Here is a 16,205-nt window from a genome sequence, read left to right on the forward strand (position 1 = left end):
ATAAAACATTCGGTATAAAATATTAAAACTCTTATTGGTACTTTATATATGGGGAAAACGACAAACTCCGATCCTTTCAATCATCGGATATGAACTACCAATTTGCGCATCTTCTCATATGTATAGCGTGTCCCATAAATAACGCCCAAACTCTACACAGCCAGATTCCTCATTGGGGTTACATAAAGAATGGCAGAAGTACTGTACCTGTACGATCCACAGTTTAGAAGAAAAATGCGTCACAGCTGGTGCAACAGCAGTATTTGCATATCCTTCCAGATGATAACGTTCAAAATGTTCCCTGCGTGTATCGCGTCATGCATGCGCTTGCCGTCTAATGACGTTAAGCCGCCGTTGAACTCGTATTTAAAAAGGCGGCATCTTGCAGCTACCAGTATTCTTCGCATGGAGATCATACGTAAAGGAACTAAGTACATGGATTGTACACTGCGAAAAAAAAGGGGGGGGACAGCTCTATTATATCTCTCGTTCTACTGGGCCGATTGACAAAATTCAAATTGCGTTTTTCATGTCTCGAAAGCGCGACTTAGGATATCTATTATATATAACATTGTTCTAACATAGGTATTTTGACACAAAATCGGACATTTTCTGAATTAAAATGCCAATTTTTCCCATATTTCGATTCTACGACTCAAATTATGTCTAGATATTAAATTTTCTAAAATTTGGTGTGAAATTTACAGAGAAATTCAAAAAATTATCTTGGCGTAATTTTTTTAGTTTGCGCCAAGAATAATTGACTTGGCGAAATTCTTAACATATGACAACCAATTTTCCTTCCCCTTCCATTATGCCGGAGCGGAAAAAAAGGCACCTCGTTCCTACTTTCAAATAATTTTAGCAAAGTATCTAAACCACATTTCATATTTTATCGCTTTCAACAAATATGCCAAATTTCAAAACGCACCAATATATATTGATTGTGAGCAAAAAGTGACTGTCAAGTTTTGCGTTAAGCTCGGGAAAACCCCTAGTGAAACGTAGAGCATGATTAACGAAGCATATGCAGACGAGGTACTTTTAAGAAGTCATGTTTTAGATTGGCACAGATGGTTTCGTGAAGGCAAAGATTCAGTACAAGACGATCTCTGAGTTGATACCGATGCATGGAGCATTTAGGGCAGCTACTGCAATAAGACCGTCGTGTAACTGTGCCTATGTAATGACCTAGTAATAAAACCCGTGGTGAAAACAGGTACAGTAGTATCTAAATTGTGTTGGCCAATTTTTTCATCTTTCATGAAATAAAGAACAAAATGAGAGTCTATCATTAATGCTAAAATAACATGTCGAATAAGCATTTTTGGAGAAGTCAAATAATAAGAATCAGCATAATATTTGTAAATTTTGCAGGACTAGTTTTGATGGTTTAACTACAGAACCAACCGCCTCAGCTGCCTAAGTTCATATGAATGAGATAAGATATGCGGTGATATGATAAGAATGGCTGGGCAGAAGGTAAGCTACTGGCGCCATCTGCTGATGAAACAAGAAAACTGAAACATAATTTCATTAAAGACTGAAGCATGGAATTTGGGTCGCTAAATAGAACGGAATTTTTTTTTAATGTGAAACGCTTCTAGAATATCTAATTCACCAATCGAGTATGTTTTTTTTAATACTCATGGCTGCAGAAAAATGCCAAAATTATTGTCAGAATTTTCTCCTTTCAATAAAATTTCCAGTTCCATACTTAAGGGCCCCATTCCAGATATGAATTCCTAGGGTATTTACAGGATTCCTTGCCAATGTGGTTTAATTTATATTGGTCAAAATAAGACAGCCTTAAAATTTCACTTTAAAGAATATAAAGCATATGTTAAACGCTAAATACTATATTAAAAACTCTTTCAGTCTCCATTTATTTGTTTGTTCCAGATCAGAAATATTTTCTGCGATATCCCTCAGTTCTTTATTGGACAACGATTTATTACTGAAACAAAAGCAAAACAGCATATTTCCTCTAGTAATACAACTGGGCTCACTTCGACATATATGAGCCGTCAACAAATTTTTTAAAAAATATTCAATATACGCCATCTTTACATTAACAAAATAGATTCTATAAGTTATAATCGAATGTCAACAAACTTACCTAGACATTTTTTACACGTATGTTATACAAAACCAGAAACTAAACAAATCTAAAGACGTAGCACATGCTCCCCTTATAATAAACAAATTCACTAAGCCTCTATGAGAAGATGCGCGTTACAATTTTGCAGTGGGGATGTTAGAAATGTTGCCTACTACCAGTGGGACATCAACTACGTAGTAAACTGATGCGTGTAATTCCCTCTAGGCTTATTTAAACATTTACTGGGCCTTATATAAGCCATTGGGAATGAAAGGGTTAAAGAAAAGTAGGTTATACATCTGGCAGCAATAGGTGACGCGCAGTCGTTTGCATGTGGTACCTCAAGATATCTATGTTCTGAAATAATTATTGAACATTATATAGGGTAACAGAATTTAATTCATGTTTTCAGGTCCGCCTGGAAGGTCCTTATGGTGGAGGCAATCAAGACTGGTACAAGTTCGAAGTTGCTATCATGGTCGGGGGCGGAATAGGCGTTACGCCTTATGCCTCGATCCTTAACGACCTCGTTTTTGGTACCTCTACTAACAGATATTCTGGAGTAGCTTGCAAAAAGGTACGAGCAATTCTTCATTTCAAATCAAAATGTGTGATATTAGCCCGAATTTAAAATGATGTTTTTTTCTGTAAAATATTTATCTGAAAATAATTTTTTTTGTTAGATCTATGCAGTTAGAAATGTGTTAATGCAATTCATCCCTTACTATTTTATTTCTTCGTAAAACGAAATGAGAAGCATATTTGTTTCACATTTTGTGTCAAAATGTGCTATTAAAACCATTATCTCTCTCCTTTCCTTTTTATTAAATAAACCATTCTTTTCGTTGTAAAACAGCTTCGAAATGCCCGAGCTTTAATGTAAGGTCATTTTAAAAGTTTTATATTCGAACAATACGACAATAAAATTCGCACGAAATAGGAATTATTATACGTGTATGACTACGTAAAATGAAATAATGCACAATTATTTTTCATTTCTCTGTAAACGTGTAATTAGATGTTTTAGCATATGCTGCATGGTCTCCTTCCATGGCATTTCAAATCGGAATATTCGTACCAGAATGCAACACAATTTGTATATTTTACAATTTAAGTTAATATTAACAATATACTTGAGTAATTTCACTTTTCTAGCTAAAATGTTTTATTTGCTGTTTCACAAAGAAGCTAAATTTTAAATCATTATGGTGTGTTGATAGAAAAATTATGGCGAATGAAAGCCGTAAAAAGATACACAGAGCATGGAATATATAAAATTGTTTAGAAGTATACGAAGCATTTACATGAAAGGATTTTTTTTAATTGTTTAGAATTACATTAGGCGTTTGAATGAAAGATTATTAAACTTTCTCACTGCAGCATCTCCTGAAAATCTATCGGCAGTATTTCATACACGTGAACCAATGCAGAAATTTTATGTTCCGGAACTACTAAATACTGCAATTGCACGAACCATTTACATGCTTTTTACATATTTTAGTATACGATGCTTCAATCTGTTTTTATGAATTTATTTCTTATGTGAAAATTTATTTAGCTATTCAAAAAGAAGCCTCAAATTTAAAATTGTTGAAATTCTGAGGTCTTCATCGATTATAGTACCATGATTCTTTTCCTTTGTATTTCATTGATAGGTTTACTTCCTGTGGATTTGTCCCTCCCACAGGCATTTCGAGTGGTTCATCGATGTGCTGCGAGACGTTGAAAGAAAAGATGTCACAAACGTTCTCGAAGTTCATATCTTCATCACGCAATTCTTCCACAAGTTCGATTTGAGGACTACTATGCTGGTAAGTATCGTGTGAATATGTTTAAATTTAACCGAAATAAGAATGCAAAGGCAGACATCAATTAATTCGAAAACATATTCACAGAAAGACAGCTGTCTTTATTTGTAAATAAAAGACGGACATCTTTTATTTACGAATATAAATAACTATATAAGAACTAAAATTTAAAATTTTTAACCTATGCCTACTTTATAGCAATTCCATCATAATCAAAATAGTAATCCATACATAATGCATCAAAATATCAGGCATGTTGACCCCATCTGTACAGAAAGTACCATTTATCAGCGCACTCCATTCGATTGCAACTATAACTGAGTAAATTTTAGGGTCGATAGATATGTTTCTTGTAAAGAAGCCATTAAAAATTGTTTGGGAGTCTAAACACATTTTATTTTTACTTTTCTTGTATGATTCTATGTAATGAAGAAAATATGATGTAGGAGAAGTAATTCGAGATGTAAGCTTCTTAATTATTGGAAACTTTCAAATTTCGTTTCTGATATGCGTAACCCTTTGGGTACATTTGACGAGTGAGACTCGTCATCTGCTTACTTGGGCGAAGTTACGTTGGACGAGTCTGCCTCGTCATCTGAATTTAAGAAGCAGGCGTTGATGTCTGCGGCACCCCCACCAGTGGGTGTTGATCGTAAACAATAGTCTGACATTTGTTTATGACATCTTACAGTCGCAAATAAGGTAAGTCTTGTTCTCTATAAATATTTCTATTTTGTTTCATATATAATATTTTGTAAATAAAATGCTGTTTCAAAAATATATTTATATCACTAATATAAGTATATTCCAAATAAAATGTATTACTTTTGCATATTAATCCATATAGCGACAAATTAAATCCGTTCCATGGGCATAAAAATCTTGAAATAATTCAGTACTCAAAGGGTTAATTAACAGGTAAATTTATTCAGTAAATTTAATATTCCTACGTAATCATAGATGGAAAAAAGCTAAGAAACAGTAAAAAATTAGTACAGTTCGCTTTATTTGGAAACTGAAAAAAAAGGGGGGGGAGGGATTTCTCTGGATTTTCATTTTGACATGTCTAACATATCTTAGAAGCATAATTTCGTACTTCTGAAATTAATTATTTTCAAATGTAATAACAGAATTTCGGATAAAAAGGTGAGAAGCAATCATTTAATAGCGCATATAGGCACCCTTGACAGAAATTCAAGCTTTGTGTTGTTCTTTTTCATGTTTCTAAGATTATCCAAGAGTACTTAAATAACAGCGTATATTCGCGCAAAAGGGCACTCTGAAATTCTCTTGTACAATATTAGGCGAGGGTTTAATGAAGCACTTTGACGCCCTATTTTATTTAAACGCATAAGTGCAGTAAATATTCAGGTTAAGTCACCCGACATTCTCCTTCGCTATTAAGATGTTCTGACACTAACGATCTTTTAGGAGTATTTTTATTTTATTTGTTTTACCAAGAAATGACGAGCTCTAGCTGTTTAAAGCTTTGGGCACTACAAAGACTGGAATCAGTGGTCTCTTCAAATAATGGAGGCACCGAATAGAATGGCCACGGTTGCCTCCTATAAAGGGACGGACAAATCACATCCATGCCTTCTCCGGGATTCGAACCCGTGCCCTTCGGGGAGGGGAGGCAGTCAGAGTCATTAACCACTTTCCCGTCTAGGCGGATTAGGAGTATTACTGTTCACCATAATAAAGTTATCACGAACTGAACCACAGAAACGCTCCAGTCAAGGATAAAAAAACTTGACCTCTGTACGTTTCAGAGCTCGCAATTTTGAAAATGATAATGTGGAAGTCAGTGCGGACATTCAGAATTATTTCTAAGACTCAAATTATGCTAAAGTGCCAAGTTTTGTAAAAATCGCACGAGTAATTTTTAAAAAATTAGCTCTCAAATTTTAGCTTCTTTAAGTTAAATGAATTTGGTATATATTTATTAATATCTCTTTTTTTTATTAAACTTATTTGATTCTTTCATTCACATTTCAAAATTTAGGTTCATTCCAAATAAAATTCACTGCTATTTTCTTATTTGTTTTTAAAATTTATAGTTTTAAATAAATTTTATAAATTCTTCGGAAAAAATTTTGATTTATATAACCTATAAAAGTTTGATCATCACCTTATTGTAGATATATTTCTAAGTGTACCTCCATAAAATTAGAGTTTTTTTATTAAAAATTTCCTTAAATATACGTGAATTTACATATTGGCGCGTTTTGGAATACTTGTCATAAGCGATAATAACGTCAAATGTGGTTTACACACTTTGCTAAAATATTTTAAAGTATGAACAATAACCTTTTCTCCGCTCGTGTACAATGAAAAAAAGGAAAGGAAAATAAGTTCCTATAAATGAAGAAGTTCGCTAAGTGAATTATTCTTGGCGCAAACTGAAAAATACGCCAATTTCTAACCAAAAGTTACAAAATTTATTACATAGGCACAATTTGAGTCGTAAAATCGAAACATGGAAAACATTTGGTATGTTATAATTAAGTCCGATTTTGCGTAAAAATACCTATGTTAGAGCAAGGTTTGATATAAATATATATCTTAGTTGCGCTTACCAGATATGTTAAATTTCGACAATCGGCCCAGTAGAATGGGAGATATAGAACTGTCTCATTCTTTTTTTTTTTTTTTTTTTTTTTTTTTTTTTTTTTTGTGCAAGGTGTACCTGTCTCTGAGTCATCGAAATTATGTTTTTAAAGATCCTTTGAATGGCAATGTAGACTTTTGTAAAACCTGTACTTTGGAACTCTATCAAAGTTGTTAGCTCTGAGATTTCTGAGATATACTAATACTCAATTTCATTTTCTTTATGATCATTTTTCACTTTTTCACTGACATTTTACTTTTCATTTATGATACTTTTACGTAAGAAATTTTGAAAATTATCAAAAGTTGGAAGTTGTTTACCATAAGCGCGTTACATATTCAAGAATACTTTCTTCATCATTTCATTTGTAATTGGACAAGAAATCAGTTAAAAGTAAATTTAAACTATGTCCTGTAAGTAGTCGAATAAGTTTATCAAGAAGTTAAAAAAAAAAAAAATTACAGATTTTCTTATTGTTAAATTTCCTAACAACCATCACCATTTATAATAATAGTCAATCTAAATTTTTGTTTCAAGTGTTTTGTTCTATAACTGAAGAGCATTTGTAATACCATCTCGTGGGAAACTTAAATGTAAATCTGAAACTGAATTCACCTCCTCTCTATTCAACAAGCTACACATTTTACGAAAAAGGAATAAAAGCTGATATACGTAATTGAAAATCAAAATTGCTCGGTAGCCTGCCCCATTTTGACGTGTTATATTCTCCAATTTCAAGCATCCAGTCGCTCAAGCCGATCTGCTTGATAGAAATTATGACACAGGAAATGATGCCCAACATAGCTACTTACTTTTCGTATGCGTGCGTGAAAGAAAACGGTGAGCGCAATTTTCCAGTTTAGAATACTGAAGGTTACAAACAACTTCCATTTGTTGAAAGATGAAGCGTGCACCGTTCCTAAAGTTTATGATCACACTTTCCAAGGAAGCACTTTCTGGTAAGGAATTCAGTACACATAATGAGACAAAAAACGGAAGACGCAAGTATGTACTCTATCAGTCAAAGAATTTTTTTAAAAAAATTTTTTTTTACTGAAATTAAAGTGTGACAGAACAGCATGGAAGGGGGAGGAAAACGATGCTGAACATTTCGACTTTATTGGTGCATATTCTACTTGTAAAAGATATTAAAATTATTTTTTGTCCTTTTCTTGCTAACTTGCGATGATTCTATTCTGTATACCCATTATGAAACCTAATCACTTGCTGTAAATACTGTAGCGATCTCGAGAACAACTAAAGCTCGCAAATTTGAAGAGTTGGAATTCTTGAACCAAGGAGTTCTTTTGGGGTAGCGGGAAAGAATTCCACTCGTAATAAACTAGCCCAGGTTCGGGTTCCGCATCATGTCCTGTAGCAGTTCTCACTGGTGTTAATAGATGGCGACACGAGCAACAACTACCGAGGCTTCATGAACCACGCGATCGCTACAATACTTTTTACGAAATACATTTTAATAAAATAGAAGAGAAAAACACCAAAGTAAAATTTACCAATAGCAAAGCAAAACCTTGTGTCAGCCGTAGATTTTAGTCAACATACTATCGATTTCGAGAACAATAAGTGCGAAATTAATAAGATAAGTCTTCGATAGCTAATCATAACTGGAAATTTGATCATTATTTTGACTCAAGGAGGTTAGAATAGAAGGAGGGAAGGTTCAACTCAAACGGTGAAGCTTGGCGGCCATGTTACTGTTATCACTGTGACTTGTGCAAGGAAGTCTGTAATTGTAACATTTTTTTCCCCTTTTCTTTTTGAAGCATGTCAGCTTATATTGCACATGGATGCACAAATAGATTTTCAAAACATATTCCTGGGATTACTGTTCACTCGTAAGTATTGATTTTCTTTGTGTGTGTGTGTGTGTAATTTCATAAATATGTTAAAAAAATATCACAATGTCATGTTGTTTTCTTTCCAGATGTGAAAAAAAAAAGACTTAATAATAATCGAAACATGTTAAATACATTTTAATGCTTTTGCTTACAGCTGGTATCTTCGTTCCTTAACATACAATGATATGTGCAAGTAATTAAACTGTATGATTTGAACGCTTAGGTAAATAGTTTTATAATTTTCATGAAAAGTAAGAAATCAATTGTTACTATTTTTATGAATTGTAAAAGTGTTAAATAAAGCAACGCTTTCTTTATGCATTAATTATTATTCATTTTTAAGTTTTGCGAACTGTTACGAATATAATTTGTGCATTTGATCGAGATAAAGTGTTCAGTTTTTAAAATGTTTTTGCATAAGCTTACAAATTTCTGGGCAGTATTGCGATAAACGTAAGTAAAATATTTACACAATTGAACATGTGAAAAGATATATCCAAAATTTTATATAGGTGCATTTCTGTAATTCAGCTTAATTCAAGGTAATTTCTTTGAGATTTATAAATATGAAACGCGCATAAACTGAAATCATTGAATTCGCATAAATCTGGTTTATTTTATTAATATTTATTTGCTTGTTGATATAAGGTTGTTGGTTGTGAAAAAAATCTATTTAAAACATTCATTTAAAAAAAAGCAACATGTTACCATTTTTTTTTAGATAATTATCTGCTATTAATTTCAGGTAAAAATTATTCCAAGTGATTCTTTAATAAATTGTAATAATATTGCGAATAAATCAGAAATATCACTTCTTAAAGAAACAATTGGAAAGTATACCCAACAAGTTGATAATAAAACCTATACAAATTCTTGAAGTTATGCAGAAACATCATTAAATTTCGAACTATTGCTTAATGATTTTCTGTACTTAGTAAATTACGGATATCATCTTTATAACTTTAAAACAAAAAACTAACAATAGCGAAGCATTTCATTATAAATTTAAGATATTTTTACTGGAAAATCCCTGCATTTAACAGCTGAGAAACACGCACGTTTCGCTACCGTATGGCAAATGTTTTGAAGTTACAAACATGGACGCCGCTTGTTCCGTGGAGCTTCATTCCCCGATAGTGGAGGAAACTGCGAACCCTCCCTCCTTCTATTCTAACCTCCTCGTTTTGACTTTGAATCTTCAAATATTATCAAAAATGCTTCTTCCATTGGTGAGTTAGATTTTCTGGAAGCTTTTCACATTCACAAAGATTTACATTGTTTTGTTAATGACTAATCCAGTTATTTTAAAATTAACTTAATTTTTCAGTTTCGTTACTGTTTCTGCCGATAGATGGTTCTTTCTCGCTCATTTCACTCCTTTTGAGTCTAAATGCAACTGCGGCTTTCCTTTCGTTGTAGATTTCTTTGTTCTTGGTTAAGAGGGATCTTTACCTGTTTGACCTCGAAATGGTAGAGTACTAACTAAAATCTATGCTAAACACAAGTTGTTGCTTTGCTAATAATTTTATACCTTGTAATAATCTTAATAAACGGAACAAAGAAATGAGAGAAATTCCTTTAAATGTAATTAGTTAAAGGAACAACTAATAGTTTCATTATTTTTTGCAGTACATTTGTGAAACTCACTTCCAGAGAATATCAAATTGCAGCATGTTCACGGGACTTAAAGCTGTTAACCACTTTGGAAGGCCAGATATGACAGCGTTCCTCAAATTTGTGCAGCAGCAACATACCTATGTAAGTTATTAATATTAGATTCTAAACAGCGATATAAAATAGAGTCAGATATTCACTTAAAATTTTTGTCTGTTCATATATTTTTCTTCAAAAGCCAAATATTATTTCTTACAATATTCATACTTATTTATCTATTTTTAGCTAACTGTTTTAACTCTTTTTAATCAATTCTTATAAATTGATATTGAATTTATTTAACATTAATATACTCCAAGAGATAATTTATGTTATCATTAATTGAGGAAGGAACATTCCTAGCTTCCATCTCGAACAGTAAGTGCTGAAAGTCTGAATCCTTTTTAAGAGCTCTGTGAAGGTTTATTCAAATAGGCATGGAATAAATTCAATATGTATGCCTTATCAATGAGGTCTGTATGTGTGTGTATTTGTATATAGAAACAGAGGTATTTATTACACAAATGCTTAACGCTCCTTCCCAGTTTAGTTGTCTGTTAAATTGTATTTCCTCGTGTTCCTCAAAATATACCCTGAGACTTACAGAAGAAAGATATACAGAGACTATATAAATGACTAAAATAGAGTATTGCTCTGAAAAAAGTAATGAAAAATTTTATTGGTAATAAATTCTAATGATAGTAAAAAAAAATCTATGAATTTTAGGTAAACATAAGATAATGTTAAGTTTACTTTTTATATAAAAAACTTGCTGAATTTAAAATGGTCGCAATATAGATAAATTATAGAGTTTGCTGTAGATAGGTAAATAAAGTCGAATATAAGTGCACGAATTAACATCATATAAAGCGGAGAAAACGCCGCGAAGTATCTCTAGAATTTATGTTTCTCTAGCAAAATTAAACAAGCGTTAAATATAGACTTTTAAGGAGTCTTATGAAAATAAGCGAGAAAATGTGCGCGAGGATATTTTAAGAAGTCTGGACATTCTTCATGGAACTGAAAATGCCCGTGGATAGTTTGTTACATACAGATTTAAAAACTTTAACTTTTGAATCATGCAGCTTTTAAAGCGATCTTTTGAGTTTCCCTCTATTTTGCTGCAAATTGCAGTCCAATAGGTTGCGCCATTTTAGAATTTTGAATTTGTGTAATAATGCAGATCTTTTGCCCGACGTCCTATAGAGCAGAAAAAATTAGGACAAATTCTGAATTTTTTTAAACTTGTTTCTTTGCCTTGGATCAGGATTATTTAGATTTCAGCAAAGCACATAAGGGTTACCTGTCTAATGAAAAAGAACTAATGAAAAAGAATGTTGTATGTATCCATGTTGCATACGGAGAAATCCGCGAAATTTCCGTGGCAGCCAGCCGTTCGCTGGGCTTGAATCTAGGTGGAACTACTGTAAAATTCATGAAGAAATGGGCGCAGCGTCAATAATCTGCTGATCTTCCTCTATTCCAACAATATGGCAAGGAAAATTATCTCCAGAAGACTCAGTTTATCAAGCTGAGCTGTCAGCAAGTCAATCTGCAGTGAATAAAGCCATCTCAAATAATTTCAGGACAATGGCAATACATTCAGTTAGTCAATCTGCATTATATGCCTTGAAGGAGAGAAACAATAAGAACCAATTGGTTCAAGATATTCAAAACACAATAAACACTCCCACCCAGAAATCCAGATTTTCCTCAATTGGATGAAAGCACGACGGCAACGAGGTGGCTGACCTCCTTGCAAAGCATGAGGTGATAAAATTTACCCCCTGAATGCAATTGTCGACTCAAAATGGCGAGAAGAATGGGATTCTGCATTGCAAGGCAGAACACTCGGCTGATTTTCCCCAAGAACTGACAAAGAGGCTTTGCACTATGATCATGTTCTGAATCAGTACATCACAGGGCACAGACCTTTCCTCATCTACATCCATGTCACAAGCATGTGTCCCACGAATCTCCGCATAAGTGGCGAAAAGGATGACCTGATCATTACAGTTTTGACTGTAATCTGACAGACGTAAACATCTGAGTAAACCTAACAACAATCTATTACCATTTAAAAAATAGCATTAAAAAACAGACATTTTAGGGTCAGGATCAGAGACATTCTTATATGTATCCAAAGACTCGGACTGGACATTTGTCACATCTAACGTTAATGCATCTCCATAATATTATTAAAATGTATTTATTTAAATTTTATAATTTGCCGCCCAGACGGTATTGTGGTTAGGGAAGCCGACTGCAATGCCAAAGAGCCCAGGTTCGCCGGAGAAGGCATGATTGTAACTGTCCTTCCCTTCATAGGAGGCAGAGGGGGGGGCTCCATAACAAAGTGACCACCACTTCTGGCATTAGTAGTGGCTAAGCCGAAGTCGGCTGAATGTCCGTCATTGGTTAAAAAAGTTATAATTTAATGTCCCAACAATTTCATTTTTCTATATGCAATGCTGATGGACGGGAATTCGAAGGACTTGTTTGTTATACCTTCCGCTTTAGAGAGGTCATTTGTACATACATTTAGACTTTTGGAAGCGTCAGTTGTTCAACTTTTGAAGGGCAGTCTCTTCTCCGTATGATTTATGTATACCGGGTGATCAAAAAGTCAGTATAAATTTGAAAACTTAATAAATCACGGAATAATGTAGATAGAGAGGTAAAAACTGACACACATACTTAGAATGACATGGGGTTTTATTAGAACCAAAAAAAAAAAAAAAGTACTGTTATCGGGCCTTTTTTCTTCGAGGAAATGCGTGATTCTAGTTTTGTAACTGCTACCGTGACGGGTGAGAGGTACGCCGATATGTTACAGAATCGCATCGTCCCCAGCCTGGCTGATAAACACCTGCTAGAACGTACGATTTTTATGTAGGATGGCGCTCCACCCCATACTGCTAGACGCGTGAAAGATCTCTTGCGCGCGTCGTTTGGTGATGATAGTGTGCTCAGCAGCAACTTTCGTCATGCTTGGCCTCCTAGGTCCCTAGACCTCAGTCCGTGTGATTATTGGCTTTGGGGTTACCTGTAGTCGCAAGTGTATCGTGTTCGACCGACATCTCTAGGGATGCTGAAAGACAACATCCGACGCCAAAGCTTCACCATAACTCCGGACATGCTTTACAGTGCTGTTCACAACATTATTTCTCGACTACAGCTATTGTTGAGGAATGATGGTGAACATATTGAGCATTTCCTGTAAAGAACATCATCTTTGCCTTATCTTAATTTGTTATGCTAATTATTGCTTTTCTGATCAGATTATTGCTTTTCTAATTATTGCTTTTCTAATAAAACCCCATGTCATTCTACGTATGTGTGCCAATTTTTACCTCTCTATCTACATTATTCCGTGATTTATTAAGTTTTCAAATTTATACTGACTTTTTGATCACCCTGTACTTATAATACCAGAAATCAATGATACCAGAAAGCCTTCTCGAGTGGTTGATGGTAGGGAAAGAGGGTTGGGAGACACTCGGACCGCCTTCGAGGTGTTCTCACTCAAAACTGGAGTGGAATCTTAACAGTTAGCTAGGTTCAGCAATACCTCCATTAACCTGTCGTACTACGGAGGTGCTGGCATAGCCTCTACCTGTACCTGTTCAGCGCTTTTACTGTTTGGCCACAGGCGTTAGTGTTTTGAAGATGAGATTCGGCGGGCTGCTGTGTGATGTACCCACATCCCTTAACTTCTATACTAACACATGTGATATATGCCATTAATGTGATGCTGTTATTTTCATATACCATGGTTATCTGGTTTGCAAAATCAAAAGTATCCTTGAAAAGCATACAGTTTCACTCTGTTGGAAGAAACGCCCATCAATGCAAAAATTAAAATTATGTACCTCCCCCCCCAAAAAAAGATGGAGTAAATTTCGAGGGTGCTCAGACATTGGCGCCCTTTTCTTCAGGAGCAAAAGTATTTTAAAAAATGAAAACAGCACAAACGTTTATGTCGAAAGTTATGGGCGGAGTAAAGCGAAAAGTTAACGCTACGCCATCTGTTCAAAATATAGTAATATAAAACATAAAAATATAATATTTTAATAGTCTGACAATGTTGATAAATTTTTGTGACTGAAAAATTACAGGAAATTCAATTCGTCAACTGAAGTAGCTTTATGAATAAAAATTCTGCCAAAAGGCAGAATCAAAGTGAACATTACAATTAAATGTCCACCTATGACCGGCTATCGAGTATTTGTTTAACATTTCTTTTTTTCGAACATGAATCGTATGTTCGAAAAAGAGAAATAAACAAAAACAATTATGAAAGTGTGGTAATGAGATTTGCGGTTTCGCTTTGAATAAGCTGTTAAAAATTTCAATAATTGTTCTACAGGTATTTTTACTAAAATTTCTCTTTCTACATATTAACAAAGTTTAGTTTTTACCAATATTGATATGCATTTGCTAATATATTACAATGTCTCAAACAGGTCAGTAAAGTCGGCGTTTTCAGCTGTGGACCCTCTGCTATGACGAAGAACATAACGAAAGCCTGTGAAACTGTGAATAAGAACCGAAAACTGCCTTACTTCATACACCACTTTGAGAACTTTTAACAAAATCCTCGAGAAAGTGGAAAAAATTCCATTCAGTCAATGCTGATTATGAGTGCTTTCAAGTCCTATTGAAAGCAATAAGCCAAAAAGGAAGACATTTACTGCATACGAACGTTTGTAAATATGAATATGGATTAGAAATGTAAGCTTCGAGTGTAATTTTGAGTATTTGGCAGAAAATGGGAAAATAAGATAGTCCGCCAAAAGTCTCGCCAGATTTGAATTTGGTGAGGAAATTATTGGCTATGTTTTACGCCTTTGATAAGAAATGTTAATATGCGAGACACCATGCAGCATTTTTCTATGTGATGATGAATGCGTTTTTGTCATGAACATTTTTTCAAATCGTGCTGGGAATTTTAGTATTTAATGACAGTTTTACAAAGATGCAGTAGTATTTTTCATAACAAACTTTGGTGCTATTGGGAAGTTTATATTTTCTCGTTAAGGCTTTCCAAATCCGAATTGTTACATTCAATACGTGCTTAAAGTCGTTGGGAATATGAAATACGAAGTTTTTAAAGGAAGCATATAGTCATTTCTATGTGGAATAAAATTTATAAATACATTGCAGAAATGTTAATTGAAGAATGAATTTTTATGTTATTGCTTTTAAATATTTATAGCAGTCTACTATGATAGTTAAAAATGTTGCATAATTTAGATAAATTTTAATGTTACTAAATTATATTGTAGATTATTGTTTTCATGCTTGCCAAGTTATGTGTTTTAAAAATTTTATACGAAACCAGTTGTTTTACATTTAAAAATTAAAATATATATTGAGCTCATATTGTGTACATTCATTTCTTACTGGTTACTTATAAATTTTAAATACATTTTTCTCTATTAAGAATATACTGCCGGTAAAATATAACGCACTATCTAAAAGAAAGTTCGGTTTGGATCACTTTTATTTTTAAATGAGTGATACTAGACGGACGCATTACTTCATCTGTAGTGGACATGCTGGACTGAATAAAAGTAATTGTATCCCCCTACCTGAAAATTAAAAAGGTGTACTCAAATCCAGTTCTAGAGTGTAGCAAGTTAGAACAGAAACAATTAATTACACTTTGTAGCTCTCTAATTACTTATAATTGACAACCAGAAATGCACCTAATCTACAGTAATTACCATTTATCCGTCACTGTATTTAAACCTATTTCAGAATGGATTGTTTTTACTAAATCGTCGTTATAGAAATATTTCTCCAATGTTTGGTTATTTGTTATATCTGATGGTTTTTGGTTATTTGTTATATCTGATGGTCTAAGTTTGGAGAAAATTTTCCTTACTCTGTAAAGACCTTATTCTGTTCTAACCAATTATTTTTGTTTAAGAAACTTCCTTTCTGATTTCGATTTACTGCCAGAATGTAAACTGAGTGACGTATATGCAAATCTAAATGAGTTTGGAAACGACATTTAAGCAGCAATTTTAAGAGTTCGTGGTAGGAGAGTTAGCTTTGAACTTATGTGACGTGGTTGATTTAGCAACTTTGTAGTTGAATAGTTGGTGCTAGCCACTTTCTTTAGATTATATTGATACTCTAGTCTATTTTTTTTTCTGTTCAAGTTA

At 33.6% G+C, this 16,205-nt stretch overlaps 1 protein-coding gene across 2 annotated transcripts in view; it reads left to right on the forward strand.

Moving 5' to 3' along the window:
• The window catches only part of LOC118195019 (dual oxidase-like), a 511,368-nt gene extending 495,953 nt beyond the window's left edge, over positions 1 to 15,415 (forward strand). For both annotated transcript variants that reach the window (XM_035366249.2, XM_035366251.2), the window contains 4 exons: positions 2,514 to 2,678; positions 3,757 to 3,912; positions 10,009 to 10,137; positions 14,499 to 15,415. In XM_035366249.2, the coding sequence (XP_035222140.1) occupies positions 2,514 to 2,678; positions 3,757 to 3,912; positions 10,009 to 10,137; positions 14,499 to 14,624 (576 nt within the window). In that variant the 3' untranslated portion in view covers positions 14,625 to 15,415. The remainder of the gene's footprint in view (positions 1 to 2,513; positions 2,679 to 3,756; positions 3,913 to 10,008; positions 10,138 to 14,498) is intronic.
• Positions 15,416 to 16,205: the final 790 nt, after the last annotated feature.

The sequence above is a fragment of the Stegodyphus dumicola genome, chromosome 2 (genome assembly GCF_044657685.1).
Source record: "Stegodyphus dumicola isolate Sdum_Otavi_A_Nest chromosome 2, ASM4465768v1".
Lineage (NCBI taxonomy): Eukaryota > Metazoa > Arthropoda > Arachnida > Araneae > Eresidae > Stegodyphus > Stegodyphus dumicola.